This window comes from Asterias amurensis, chromosome 3 (assembly GCF_032118995.1).
Source record: "Asterias amurensis chromosome 3, ASM3211899v1".
Lineage (NCBI taxonomy): Eukaryota > Metazoa > Echinodermata > Asteroidea > Forcipulatida > Asteriidae > Asterias > Asterias amurensis.
Window position 1 is genome coordinate 22,350,655 of NC_092650.1, and position 15,355 is coordinate 22,366,009.

Here is a 15,355-nt window from a genome sequence, read left to right on the forward strand (position 1 = left end):
ATATGAGTATTTATTGTCTAGAAGGTTAAACATATAAAATTGCATATTTACAGTCGTTTGAAATCTGAATGTAACCTAGTTTGATGATATTGTTGTACATATGAAGGACACGAATCACAATGTCCACAGATTTACATTAAACTTTACACGGTTTGAAGGGAAAATACATAAGGTTTTGTAAAAGCACACACCATCGATGGTCACGGTTTAGTTAAAACTAACCTACAAAAACGGTTGATTAATAATAAAATAAAGTAAATAACAATAATAATTGTGCTATTTTAATCGCGACATTCAAATATGCATTGGTTGATTTGGAGATCTCCAAATACCATATTCTTTGACACAAATGGTATTATGTGGTGAACATATATCTACACAGTACCACAGTCAACCCTCCTACTCCCTGACCATTCAATATTATCCACCCACCTGGGTTTTGAGTCAGCCAGCATATTGTACAGTACTTAGTCAACCCTCCAGCAGCTCTGACCATTCTATATCGTCCACTGTGGTTTTGAATGATGAGTGCACTATGCCTGCCTACATTATGATATCATGGACTGAATGTATCTACACCGTACACAGTCAACCCTCCTACTCTCTGGCTCTTCAACATCAACCACCTTTGTTTTGAAAGGAAACTGAGCCAGCCAGCAAAATATACAGTACTAATAGACCTTATGCATTGACGTCATCCAGCGGCCATCTTAGTGGAAAAACGGTGACGAAACAATCGAAACGCACAGATTTGTACGCGCGGTGCACAGGATTGGCCAATGAACAACATACTTTTGACCTCTAGGTGAGGGCGCCCTACTGAAATGACGTCATGTGCATAAGGTCTATGTCAACCCTCATATCTCTACTGGCCATCGTTATCGATCCACTGTGTGGTTTTGCATGATGAAGGCACCATGTAAGCCAGCAGTATGATACCACACATCTATACACAGTGCACCCATGCACAGTTGCGCCACCATACACAACCCATGCAGTTGAATGGCAATGAAAATAATCAAGTATAATACCAAAAATTATCAATGCATAGGTCAATGTTAGAATAATGCTTCTCTTTTTACATACCGCAACTGCCGTGTCAGTCCCGCGTGTTTTTTCTTTTTTTAAACATTAATTTGGTCAGTGATTTCCCCCTTCCCACGTTTAGCAATGGGGACCCAAGTTTCGTGATAAGAATTTGTGTACTTTCGATTAGTTAATTTCATAACACACCTCTTGTTTGTTCTGTATTCTGGTTGGCTGAAATACGGTCACGTGGGATGAACTAATATAGTCCAGTGTTCGTGCGCGCGTGTTTGCGGGAACAAGTACCCGAGCGGGCACTAGTCTTTGAAAACAGTGCCCGGTTACAGCGCCCTCTCTTGACTTGAACCGTCAACTGCAACTACAAAACTCCCTTTCTTTTCAAAATTTCTGTTCTTATTTGACATTTAAGACCGAGCTGTGATATAAAACACATATTGACTGACATAATTCGGTAACTAGTGTACCCCTCGGGTCTGTGAGTGACCAGAAGAGGAGGTCCCTATTCTGGTCACTCAAAGTCCCTCGGGGGAATAGATATACACTAGTTACCTCATTGCCAGTCAATATGTGTATAATATAATGTTCCTCTTTATAAAAGACGAAATAAAAGTGTACATTACTTACCATGGATATAAAGAAACACACGAATTATATACACACTATTTTACAAAAATATGATGAGCAATATCCTAGCTTAATTTGATTACACGGTCAGGCTACATTTAGGGCTCGGGTTACATTTAGGTGCCGCACACATGACAATTGGTATCTTAAACTTATATGCTAGGTTTGTTTGAAGTCATAAAGACCGCGTCAGAACTGAACGACTTTGGCCTTAAGACATGCAGCATGGCCCTTTTTTGTAAACATGACTTTTGCATCGGCGGCTCGCTCAGCCTTATTAGGGCCCGGTAGTTCCTTTAAAAAAACGTGCGTTTTCGGCATGGGGCTTCAAGTCGGCTGACGGAGCCTGTGAGCAGTTGCCCTGGCAGCAGAAACCCGGAGGTTTCGCACCTAGATTACTGAGTGACTGTAGTTGAAGAATATGCCTTTGCAGTGGCCAATCTGTGGTACAGCTGCGGTATAGGCCTAATCTAGTCCCATGTTAGCCGTGGCCCGCAACGCATGACCGTAGTCTTTGCCCAAGCCGCCAGTGCTGTACGGTTCAATTATACCATTTTAAATGTCCACTCAATTCTAGTGATGGTATTTGTATTGTTAACATTTATAATCAAAATTGGGTTTTTGTAATACTAGTTCAGTCTAAATTAAAGCCATTATACACTTTCGGAACAGAAAAAAAATAAAAGTTCACAGATTTACAAATAACTGATTGAGTTAAGCATCTGGAGCTTAGATGTTTACAGAAGGTAATGGTGAAAGACTTCTCTTGAAATATTATTCCATGAAATATTTACTTTTTGAGAAAACATTTAAACAAATATCAATTCTCACGATAGCGAGAATTACGGATTTATTTTAAACACATGTCATGACACGGCGAAATGTGCGGAAACGGGTGGGTTTTCCCGTTATTTTCTCCCGTCTCCGATGACCGATTGAGCCTAAATTTTCACAGGTTTGTTATTTTATATATTTTAAGTTGTGATCCACGAAGTGTGGGCCTTTGAACAATACTGTTTACCGAAAGTGTCCAATGGCTTTAAACTTGCACATGGTTATAATGGTTATGTAATTTTTCATGGGGAGTCATGTTGATCTCTTTTATAAACATGTGATGTCACAGGTCACATCGTCTATATGCCCCATGACCTCTTTACTCTGCAAACAACACCCTTTCGGTTGTTCGTCAGTGAGCTCAAAGCCGCATCGATAATCTTTAACTTATAGCTCGCCGGGGGAAGGATTATTTATGCACTCTGCAAATTGGGAAGTCTTCTAGTCAGAATTCTTTTCCTCTGGAGCTACAAGGAGAAATCTCTGCATGAAACACGTCATTGAATCTGTAGTGGGTGAAAACAATCAAGAAAAAAACGTTAAACAAATTATCATGGTCCAAGAAAAGGTGAACATTTTAAGGAGGTTAAAAGTAAAAGTTGTGTACAAGTTCTCTTTCAACACCGGTTTGGCAGAAAGTTCTGCCCCCCCCCCCCGCCCATTATGAAGAATGGGAGACTTTGGAACGCTAGGTGGCAGCAGACTTACCAGGTAAATTTACATTGTTTACGTAGTTCTGAGCATGCGCACATTACCGATAACAATGGATTTTACCTGGTAAGTCCGGGTGCCACCAAGCGTCCCAAAAGACTCCCATTGTTTCGAAATTTCACCTGATAGCGCCCTCTTTTGAATCGCTTTCTTTCAGCCTGTGCTAACCAACCGTATGGTGTACACGCACACAAAGACAATTCCCCATAGACATCTACTGGTACATTGACTGAAATGCGTTGCATTATTCTGAAAAGGGGGTTTATTGGGTGCGTTCGTTTAGCTTCCCTGGGTCGACCCCGGTGTGTGACGGTGTTTTTTTCCAGGACGAACGTGTGCAGATAGTTACCCACGTTCGTCTTGGGAAAAAAAAAACCGCCACACACCGGGGTCGACCCTGGGAAGCTAAACGAACGCACCCATTGTTACCATCAGTAAAATCCCTCAAAATTAACGATCTAATATTATGAGAGAACAATACTTTTGTAAAATCGTGAAACTTGAAAAATCCTATTACAAACTGTTAACCCAGTATTTTTTCTTAGGTATATTGATAGTGTTTACATGAGTGCAGAGGTAAGTGTTTACATGAACAAAAAAACTGCGGACCGTGGACCGTTTACCATTAGTTCGTTGGAATTGTTGATATCCAGTGCAATGTATATTAATACTAATATTTATACAGTTGCATGCACTTTGATTTTAATGCCACGATCAGACGTGTAAAGTCCGTTATTGCAAAGTAGCCGCGAAATACACACCGAATTGCCGTTTAGCAAATAGCATCGCCACCATTAAACGTATTATAAAATAATTATAAGTCGTAATTGAATCTGATATGAACCGGATAGTAATAAAAAAACAGCCAATGCGTCGCCATTTTGGAAATCTGTAAGTTATTAATTCAAACACATAGTCTCTGTTATTACTGACTGAAAGCTAGTCCTGCCTACATTATTATATTGCGTATGTGCAAGACGGTTAGGTCGTCATCACAGCAGTAGCCATTTTGAAACTCTCGAAAAACAAGAAGCCCTCAACCTATAAACCAAATCATTTAGAAGGCCTGTACATAATACGTATACAAAAAGCAATGTGTTTGCCGTTTTAAGAAAATAATTTTGATTTATCAGCTGTTATTCTTTTTCCCCGATTATGTTCACAATGTTATTTGTAAGGGCGTTATATTTTGTTTGAAAACTTCGTACGCGTTTGTAAAGTACTATCATGCGAAATTCTAAACGGCGTCCGGTGACGTAAATGAACACAACGCAACCATAAAGTGCTACCATGCGAGATTCAAAATGGCGTCCGGTGACACCAATGAACACCAAGCAACCATAAAGTACTACCATGCGACATTCAACATGGCGTCCGGTGACGTCAATGAACACAATGCAACCATAAAGTGCTACCATGCGAGATTCAAAATAGCGTCCGGTGACACCAATGAATACAAATCAACCATAAAGTACTACAATGCGACATTCAACATGGCGTCCGGTGACGTCAATGAACCTTCTGGGCCCAATTTCATGGCTCTGCTCACCGTAAGCACAGAACGGCGCTTACGGAAGCAGGGAATTCTGTGCTTACGGCAAGCGTATTTCACGGGTAAGCGGCAAATTTTGGCTTCTGCGCGTGCGTACTCAACGTTGCTAGGCATTCTACGCTTACAAGGCTAGCGCAGAAATTCGGTGCTTGCACGTAAGCGGGGAATCGTGATCGTAAGCGCGGAATTCGGCGGTAAGCAGAGCTCATTGGGCACTGACCTGGTACAGAACACCCGGCGGGCACAAAAGTGTGTACAGCAGTGAACGTCGAGAGTGCATTGGACACGAGAGAAGAAGAACAAGACCATAATGTAAAAAGTAGTAGACGAAAAATAAAACAAAAATGTAAACAAATCACGTTACCCATTGCTTTCAGAAACCACGCTGGTTTGGACTGCCATTTGACGAATATAAAGTAGAACGGTATCCCCGATAGTGCGATGATGAAACCAAAGCCGCTGTCTGACGGAGACGAATACAACGAAGTAGCTACCACAACTAACGCACATGTAATGAAGATGATTGGCAGGATGATTGGAACCTGGAAAATAATCAATTCATCTATCAATTAATTGATAGTAAAGTCCTAACTATTCTTGCTTTGTAATGTATTCGTTCCCGACATTATTCATTTTGATCTGTCTTTTTAAATACCACGCAATGATTGGAAGGATGAGTGGAACCTAATTGATGAGTCATTAATCGATCAACAAATCAATTGATTATCACAAAAATCCCCATATTTTGTATTTTTACCCATTCGATGTACTGTTAATGAAACCAAAACCATTCGAACCCATACACAAATCGGTGTAAGGATAAAACCAAAATTAAAGTTCTCTATTCCCGACCTAAAGTGTCTTGCTATCAGAGACACGTTGCCTTGGATCGGATGATTTGGTTTATACAAAGCGTTTGTAACCGTTTGTTATAAAATGCATAATATGATTAGATATTTTAGAAGTAGAACATAATGATCCACACAAGCATCACTCGAAGCTGCGTGGTTTTAATTATCGTCAACTAACACGATCGGCCATTATGGGAGTCAAATTTTTTGACTCCCATAAATTGCCGACAGTGGTAGTTCGCAAAATGAAAGGAAAACCACGCAACTTCGAGGCATATTTTTGTAGATCATTGTATTCTACTTTGACAACATCTTTCTAAACAGTATGCATTTTTATAAAAAGAAAACAATTTTATAGACCAAATCATCCGAATCAAGGCAACGTGTCCTTTTAAGGCAAAGGTGTAATGACTGCGACTCGAACCCACACTCTGCTGATCAAATACACCAGAGTTTGAATTCGGTGCTCACTGCTCTTATAACAGCAGCTAGACCACTACACGCCTTTATAGCATCTTTACTTACCTTGAATGGTCTGTGTAAGTCAGGATACTTCCATCTTGAGTAAGGTATAACAGCAACTGCGACGGAGACTAACAGCCACGTGGTGAAGCTCATGTAGTCGACAAGTTGTTGTATATTTCTACTCATAAGCATTGCCACTGCTATTGGAAACTAAAAAAAAAACATATTGGATACCAATTTTTAGAGGCTTTAATATTGTATTGCCGTATCAGATTGTCCAGTTTTGTGTAGACACTACGACTCGTCATCGTGATTTGCGTATGTTAGTCAAAATGTCCATTCGTGAGAGAAGAAACATACCATAGAAACGAACCCTAAAAGTTTGATCTTGTGTAATTACTCAAATTAGTTTTTAGCATTTTAAACTTACTTGGTAACGATGGAGAACTGTTGATAGTATAAAACACTGTGAGAAACGGCTCCCTCTAGAGTAACGTAGTTTTGAGAAAGACGTATTTTCTTACTACCCTACTGAACGCGATTTTTTTGTGCAACAGGGTTATACTTTTTTCATTATTCTCTTGCAACTTTGATGACCAATCGAGTCCAAATTTTCACATTTTATGCATATAATGTTCTCTGGCAATTACTAAGTTTGTCCAGTGCCTTTAATGAGTAGATGGGCGCAATGAAAACAATTTAAACACCCTTAAAAGAGTGTTTGTCCCTTTTCAGTTCTCGCAAAATATAGACAAACTCCCCAAAGACAATTGAGTAATTGCCTTTCTCAAACTTATAATAAATAAAACCATTCACTTACGGCTGCGATTGCTGCAGGAAGAGGTGTCTTATTATGTACATGGATCATTCCCAGAATGCGAGGCATACAATGTTCACGTGATGATACCATTAGAATCCTGTATAAGATAAATCGGTTTTTAACATTAATGGTAGAAATCTACGCAGCCGAAATCTGACCATATCGCTCCGAGATGTTATGACCTGCACCGTACAAAGCGTTCATGAAACCGCACCTTTACGTTGGGCATAATGGCTCTTCACACTTTTCTTCAAGGCGCACACATTAGTTATACCCTAGTCACACACTAAAGGCAGAATGCCATCGGAATGAAAATTCTGTGTATATTCCTGAATGTTCGAAGTGCATTATAAAACATCTGAATGACTGAGTGCATTCCACATATCTGGTCCCATTCTTGGGCTATTTATTTCAATTTATTTATTTATTTATTTATTTAAAGATCTGTAAACAGGATACAAAAATCAGCACAAGAGCTGTATCACATAATGGTCCTGCTCATTGCTCAGGACTTTCATGTACCCATGTCCGGTAACAAGAGGTTTCTAACTATAGCTAGCTATAACATTCCCACTAAACACGACGTAACAGTAACATTTAGGCCCAGTTGGAGGCAAGTCATTGCTTGGCTGATGAGCAACTTCCCGCTAGAGGCTGCCGACCTTATAGCCCACCTACCAAGGAACAAATCCCAGGCATGCTAACCCGGCTGATTAGTAACTCCCTACCCGGTTAAGAATCCAATTAAAAACAAAACGTCTTGAAACCAAAGTCCTCAGAAAAGAACGTCAAACAACAATGTGCCTCGCAAATCTGAATATCTTAGGACCGTTTACTTTAAAAAACGTTTTCAACCTTTTTGAAAACAAAGTCCATGGAAAAAAAAATGTCTGACAACATTTTTACCTTAAAAAACGAAATACATGTATCTAACAATCGATTTCTTTAAAAACGGTTTGAACCTGATTTAAAAACAGAGTCCAATAAAAACGTCTGAAACAAATTACCTCGCAAAACTGAATATCTGTCCATTGATAGATCCAATGCAGGATAAGGGTACGGCGATTGAGATGACCAGAGCCCAGTTACCGAGAACACGTGAGCTGAAAGTCTAAAGAAGAAAAAAGGCAAACAAAATGTCAAAGCCTTCAATCAGCCTAAACAGTGGTACCCCGGGCGGGGCAGGTGCAACAAGTGATGGCTCTAACAAAAAGATCACAGAGATTTCCACTTTATAGTGTAGTGTGATCTAGACTTCATGAAAACATTATCTTCTGAACACCACTAGATTACACTACTCGAAACGTCGAGGAGAACTCAGCCTGCAGCTCATTTCAAAACTTACCTAAGAAGAAAGTAAAACTGGCTTTTGGACTCTAAACTAAGATATGTATACGATAAGGAGACCGCTAACATAGATAGCTCAGTTGGTCGAGCTCATTAAAAAAAATTACCTTAGAGGAGAGTCTGGCTTTTAACTGGCACCCTTAACTAAGATATTTATAAGATATGGAGACCGCTAACATATGGCCTTTTCGAAACCACGGCTTCAACTTTGAATTCAGCTTGAGGCTCCGTTCTCAGCAACTATTTCCCCCAAGCACATCAATTGCTACTAACCAGGGCAACGGCTTCCGCAGACAGTACCTCTAGCGGATCTAGCACCACGAAGTATGCCAAGTTGACCAATAGGTACGTACTGGTGACGAAAATCATTGATATAATGATTCCTAGAGGAATATTCCTGCATATAACAAATAAATAATTGAAAGAAATTATTATCATCTTTGGAGATGTTATTGTGATACAATAATGAGCTTAACCCAAAATTTATTGAAAACATCGGAATACCGCAAACATTAGGGCTACAATCCCGCCAAAAATGCTTGGGCCAGCCTTTGCGAACGTTTCGTAAAACCATTCATTGTACACTTCCCACAGACAATAGTCATTCTCTCCCCCTGTCCCCCGTCCACTGCTCAAAGTTGACTGGAACGCAAAGACCGTGCCATCAGAACCAACATTGAGAGGGGGCAGGGGCCTAAACGAGATATGGCTGGGATTGTATATCGCTCATACACCCGAGTAATTATATTTTTAATAAACTTTACCTTGAAGGATTTACAATTTCTTCTGTAAATGATGGTAGAAACTGCCTGCAAAAATTAATCATAACGACATTGAAATTAAATAATTGTTTAAAATGGTGGGAGAACTCACAAATACCTTTAGTGAAAAGAACAAAAAAGTTGAAAAAGAGAAAATAATTATTAAAGCGAAACATGTTAAAACAAAAAGGAGCACAGGCATCTCATTATAGTCTGGACTATGAACACCAATATGTTTCACACACCTTTCCTGTGCGACGATAACATTGGCACATATTATTCCCAAGTCAGCCAGAGTCGCCAACTGACTCACATTGATCTTGACCCGGTTCAAACTTCATCATTTAAATGTTTCTAATGTGTTTGCACACCTGAGTCACATTAAGATACTTGTTGGTCAGCCTGACTCCGCTACGGGTCAGTAACACCGTGACCTTGACCTGCGTCTGACCTATCTTTCAAATGTTTTCTAACATCCTGAGTCAGATTGAAACATACTCATATTCAGTCTGACTCTACCACGGGTCAGTCTCACCGTGATCCTGACCTTGGTCAGACTTATCCTTCAAATATTTCTATGTCGCATTCTGATTCAGATTGAAACATACCCATGCTCAGTTCGACTCTGCCATGGGTCAGTCTTATCAAGACCCTGACCCTGACCTTGGTCAGAACCATCCTTTAAATGTATGTTATCTACATTCTGAGTCCGGTTCAGACACCACCGATCAGTCTGACTCTGTCACGGGTCTTTCTCACCTTGACCGTCACCTTGGTCAGACCTACTGTTCAAATGAAACCCGCATACTGAGTCATGTTGAGACACCCCGGTGAGCCTGACCTTGCTACAGGTCTGTCGTCACCTTAATACCCTAAACCTGGCCAGACATATCCATTGTTCCCAACCCGCATTCTGAGTCAGATTGACATACCCCGGTCAGCCTGATTCACTACGGGTCAGTCTCACAATTACCCAAAACATAATCAGTTCTAGCCAATAAGATGACATGGTGAGATCTTTACCATCCAGAATAAGCGAATAGACCAGAGTACATAGCTAGTGGTAGCTTGCTAAGATCCACGTACACAGCTGGCTTGAATGCTTGCTTTAAGTTGTCAGTTTGACCTGCAGCGGAGAAAAAAAAACCGGAATAATATACAGTTAAGTCCTCCTAAAAAGATCAGCAGCCAGTTTCACGAAACGCTAGGATTAATCCTATCTCAAGTTTAGGATGAGTGTTTATACTTTAGGATTGTTTCAATGCGTTCTAACGTCTTCATATACGGACCTTAACTCGTCCTGAAGTCCTAGAATTGATCCTAGTTTAGAAAAAGGTTCAATCGATGGATATATTTTTTATTATTGGTTTATTAAAAACATCCAAACTTGGCAACCAGAGGCTGAATTGCGTTAAAATAACAGAGCATAAGAAAATATATATACTATTTTTAAAATTACAGAAAAACATTAGGATATAAAAATATTTATTTAAGTACAAATACAAAATACAAGATCTTTAAAATCTAAAATACAAAAATACTTTCCACTAGGGAGGCATAACACACCTCTTGCTATAAACTCTGTTAAGTGCTACTATTCATTTAATATTTTAAAAGAATATAAATAGAAGCACGAAATAAACAATTGCACTACAAGAGCATGCAGCAAGAGGCAAGTTAAAAATAAATAGCAATTGCACCAGAAACATGTACATAATACAAACAAGCACTTTGAATTAAACATTTAATAATTATTTCTCAGACAATGAACATCCATGCAATGCATGGTTCACCACACGTGTGTGACATCAAAGTCCGTTTTTTAGAAAATCTTTGAGACATTCATGTTAACAGGTATTTGTTTTGCTTTGCATGCAATGAATATTCAGCAAAATATTCACGTAAGAATACTCTTGCACTGAATATTCTTTGATTGATTGGCACTGAATATTTAGACATCGAATGCAAGTGAATATTCAATGAATGTCCATGAGTATTCATGCAATGATTTGTTCACCCCACTTTATATCTTTCTCTATGATGTGACACCAAAGCCAGTTGTGGAGACAATCTTAGAGATATTCATGTTACAAAATATTTGTTTTGCTTTGATGCAATGAATATTCAGCAAAATATTCACGCAAATAGTATTCATGCACTGAATACACATTGATTGATTGGCACTGAATATTAAGACATCGAATATTTATGCAAATGAATGTCCAATGAATGTCCAATGAATATTCGGACGATGAACATTCATGCAATTATTTGTTCACCCTACTTTTATCTTCCCCTAAAATGACATCAAAGCCAGTTGTGGAGAAGTCTTCAAAGTATACATTAATGGTTACCTTGCAACATGAAATACAATCCCGAGGCGATGATGAGAAGCAGCTCAATGACTTTAGCTACTGTGGAGATAATCTGAACTCGCTTACTCCATAGAACACTCACACTGTTCAACCAAAATATAGCCACTGGGAAACAAATAAAATTAAAATTGATGGTAATATAAATAAGAATAGCACTAATAATAATAACAATCGGTTTTTATACAGCGCTTTCAAATCCGAAGGGCGTCTCAAAGCGACCAAACATGATTAGAATGATTTTAAAGGTACTGAACACCTTTGGTAATTGTCTAAGACCAGTATTCTCGCTTGGTGTATCTAAGCATATGCATAAAATAACAAACCTGTGAAAATTAATGGGCTCAATATTGTTCACCGAATTTGCAAGAGAATATAAATGAAAGAAAAAACATCATAGTTGTATTACTTTGCGTGGCTATCAGATGCATATAATAAACAAATTCAGCTGAAGTGTTTCAATATTTGAGTGAGAAACTACCTCTTTCTCAAAAACTAAAACGATATTACTTAATATAATGTTTAGACAAATAACAGCTCTCCATTGCTCGATGCAAGGATAAGTTGTAACAATGCAAGGTAACAATTTAGTTTAGTAATAACCAATAGTGCCCAGTGCCTTTAATGGGTTTTATGAATTTGGGCCCAGGTTAAAGGGACACACCGGCCGAATTGGGCTATTTGGGCTACAAAATAGACTAAGATATGACTTCAACGGTCTTCCAGGAATGAAGAAGAACAGTCTTTAACAAAAAATCATAAAATTTAGCCGTTTTTGAGCATTTTAAGACAAAAACGCAGGTCGCGTGATTTTTCTAACCAAAAAGTGGTACAAACAATCACGTGACCTTCCGGGCTAGTTTTACTTTCAGCCGTCTAAAAGTAACTTACTTAAGCAAATTTAAATCTTTTTTTTACAAAATTATTTACGAATAATTGACGAAAAAGATCATGTATTCAAATTATCGCTACAAAATGTAAATAATGGTGAAAAATCTAACGTAAGATTCACATTCAAAGAGTCCGTGTAACGGAAGCTTGTTATATGGCCGCTTTGGTTTTTTAAAATCATTTTTCGCTAAATACGTGACATTTTGAAGATTTCTTTTTATAGCAACCGTCTGTAAAAACATTATTTATGATTCTACACCCCTAAATTGCGGGGTGACAGCGAGTGCCAACCGCATCTATGCCCGTAGCATTCACAAACGGACACCACTGGAATTTTAAACCCAAAAGCCGATCTTAAGAGAGTTAAATTTCTCATCACTATGGCATTTTAGGCGAAATAACTTTGCAGAATGCTTACTACCATATAGACCTTTTCGCAAATACCAATTGCGCAGCTGTTGAATGAGGTGCATGCTTGTTTAGCTAGGCTGGCGACCAAACGTGATCGGCCTTGCCGGTCTAGCTATCTGGTCAGTTTAGCTGGTCAAATATACTGGCGATCAAACTTGATCGGCCTAGCTAGACCAGCATGCAACTTATTCTACGCCTAATGCGTACTTGCGATAAGGTCCTTTTTCCATAGTTATAACAAGGAGGTATTGGATAATACTTTTTACCAATATTCATTAACTCCAAAGTATGACCATACTTTTTGTGATTGAGTCACCATTTTGTAATCGTGGACTATATATACATTACCTAGCAATAATACAGCCAGAAACTGAATCAAAAAGTACGGTATCTCGCAGTCTCCAAAAAAAGGCTTCAACATGTAGGTGACCCCGGTGACTGAAATGACGGCATACTGTGCAGTGATAACGGCCACCAGGTTCGTCCACACTCGCAGGAATGCCGGAATGGCTCCGAACGTCTCCAGAATATACGTGAAGTCTCCACCGGACTTCGGGATAGTCGTCCCGAGCTCAGCGTAACAGAGCGCCCCGATGGCCGATAAAATCCCACAGGTGACCCACACCATGAGCGCCATCCCCACGCTGCCGGTGTTTTTCAGCACTCCTTTCGGTGAGATGAAAATTCCCGAGCCCACCACGGTGCCGACAACGAAAGCGATGCATCCACCGAGCCCGATCTGCCGTTCAAGAGTCACTTCGGCTCGGTGGAATTTGGTGACGTGCTCCGGCGATATCCGGACTGGAATAGGATCGTGGTTCCATCTCTTGACATGGGCTCTGGATATTTCAGTCTCGTGTATTGCCATGTGCAGGCCATCCATGATGACTCGTACAGATGTCCACCGGTCGAAAGAAACAACAATCCCCCGTGGAGTTTTGACAGACACTCAAAGCCGTCAAAACCTCAAGTCTGAATGGAACTATTTATTTTCCGAAACATCCCATTACTGACACTTTGAGTACAAAGGTGAGTCATGCAGTAGTTGTATTAGATTAAGTCAATTTGTAACCGGTATACAGATAACAAAAAGCACACCTTGGACTGTTATTTTTATTTATATATTAAAAACTCGGATTGTCATTTTAGTAAAAACTCATTGAACCATAGTTGTAAAGCCGCGTCTACAGGTTCTAAAGGTTATGCGAGCTACAGTTAGCTCCAGGCTAAACATAGGTTCATGATTTAGGGTTAAATTTGATCAAACGTTGTTTCTACATTGGCCCGGGCACGAAACACCCAGTTTTATACAAGTGTATTGGGGCTACATTTTGGTGCGGTTAAATTTAGGTACAATGTTGGTGTAGTTTTTAGATAATGCGATTGGGCTGCACGTATGGGTCACATTTGGGTGGAAGTGTCGTGGCAGAGCGATTTCAGCAAACAAAAACTTGGTAAATAAAGGAAACACGATCCTTGGAACGCTCTAAAAAAATAAAAACATGCCCATGCATGTTTCAGCAAACAAAAACTTGGTAAATAAAGGAAACATCGTGTTTCCTTTATTTACCAAGTTTTTGTTTGCTGAAACAATGCACGTTTTTATTTTATTTTAGAGCGTTCCAAGGTTCGAATTACTACTGATAAAAACTCGTTAGCGGTGAATCGAAATACACGCTTGATCTATGTTATGGTTGTTTGACACTGAAGGTTGTAGTTAAACAATAAATCGTATGGAATCGAAGCAAAAACCAACATAAATATGACCCAGATCTATGTGGTCCAAACACTTATCTTATAGCTACACCAATATTGTACTTAAAAACTAAGTGTAGCCCAAAGTTATACTTTAAAAGTGACCCAGACATAAAGTACCCCAAACGCTTTACCTAAACGTTACATCAGCATTGCATCTTAAATTACAGCCCAAACCTATATACCTATATACATAAATGCTACCTTTGCGTATATATAGCCCCAACCCCTCATCAAAAATTCTACGCCTACATTGTTACTACCTTCAGCCCTGACCTAAATGTAGCCCGAAACCTGTACCTTAATATGACCCATACATCTATCTAACCACAACGCTTTTATATATTAACACCTATTGTATCTACATTCAACCCGGACCTAAATTTAGCCCCAAACTTTGGCTAACAACTTATATTAATAAAGCGCACATAGTATATCTACCAAACAAGGTTTAACCAAATGAAAAACAATTACACCCCAAATTTTCTTAACTTGCCCTGCATCAAACAAGGTTGGGCCCGTGACAAAATCGATGTGTCATACATTAGAGCCGTCCCACTCGGAGCCGTCCCACTCGTTTCGTTTATTTCTTTTCTTGTGGTGGAACACCCCCCCCCCCCGCCCCTCCCATCTCATCCCCTATATACCAATTGCTTTAATTACTACCCCCCTTTCATCGAGACATGAGGTGATGGGGCAAGTCAACAATGTGCCTCATATTAGGATCCTATGTTATTGTACGGGATTTGATGCAATGCATGGTTAAAGGCAGTGGACACTATTGGTAATTGCTAAAAATAGTTATTAGCATAAAACCTTTCTTGATTACGAGTACATAATAGGGAGAGGTTGATGTTAGAAACGGCACCCTCTGAAGTGACGTAGTTTTCGAGAAAGAAGTAATTTTCCACAAA

The 15,355-nt window shown here is 39.4% G+C and overlaps 1 protein-coding gene and 1 non-coding gene across 2 annotated transcripts; both read right to left on the reverse strand.

The window, feature by feature from the left end:
- Positions 1 to 2: 2 nt before the first annotated feature.
- LOC139934711 (cystine/glutamate transporter-like) lies at positions 3 to 13,830 on the reverse strand. Its single transcript, XM_071929083.1, has 10 exons — positions 13,035 to 13,830; positions 11,367 to 11,492; positions 10,036 to 10,138; positions 9,016 to 9,060; positions 8,525 to 8,648; positions 7,912 to 8,015; positions 6,905 to 7,001; positions 6,145 to 6,294; positions 5,133 to 5,310; positions 3 to 3,011 (listed from the first exon to the last, which is right to left on the reverse strand). Exons 1-10 carry the CDS (start codon positions 13,567 to 13,569, stop codon positions 2,947 to 2,949), a joined length of 1,527 nt encoding a protein of 508 aa, XP_071785184.1. The 5' UTR covers positions 13,570 to 13,830; the 3' UTR covers positions 3 to 2,946.
- LOC139935486 (small nucleolar RNA U3) lies at positions 6,353 to 6,474 on the reverse strand. Its single transcript, XR_011785823.1, has one exon. It is a non-coding gene; the product is annotated as a small nucleolar RNA U3 (small nucleolar RNA).
- Positions 13,831 to 15,355: the final 1,525 nt, after the last annotated feature.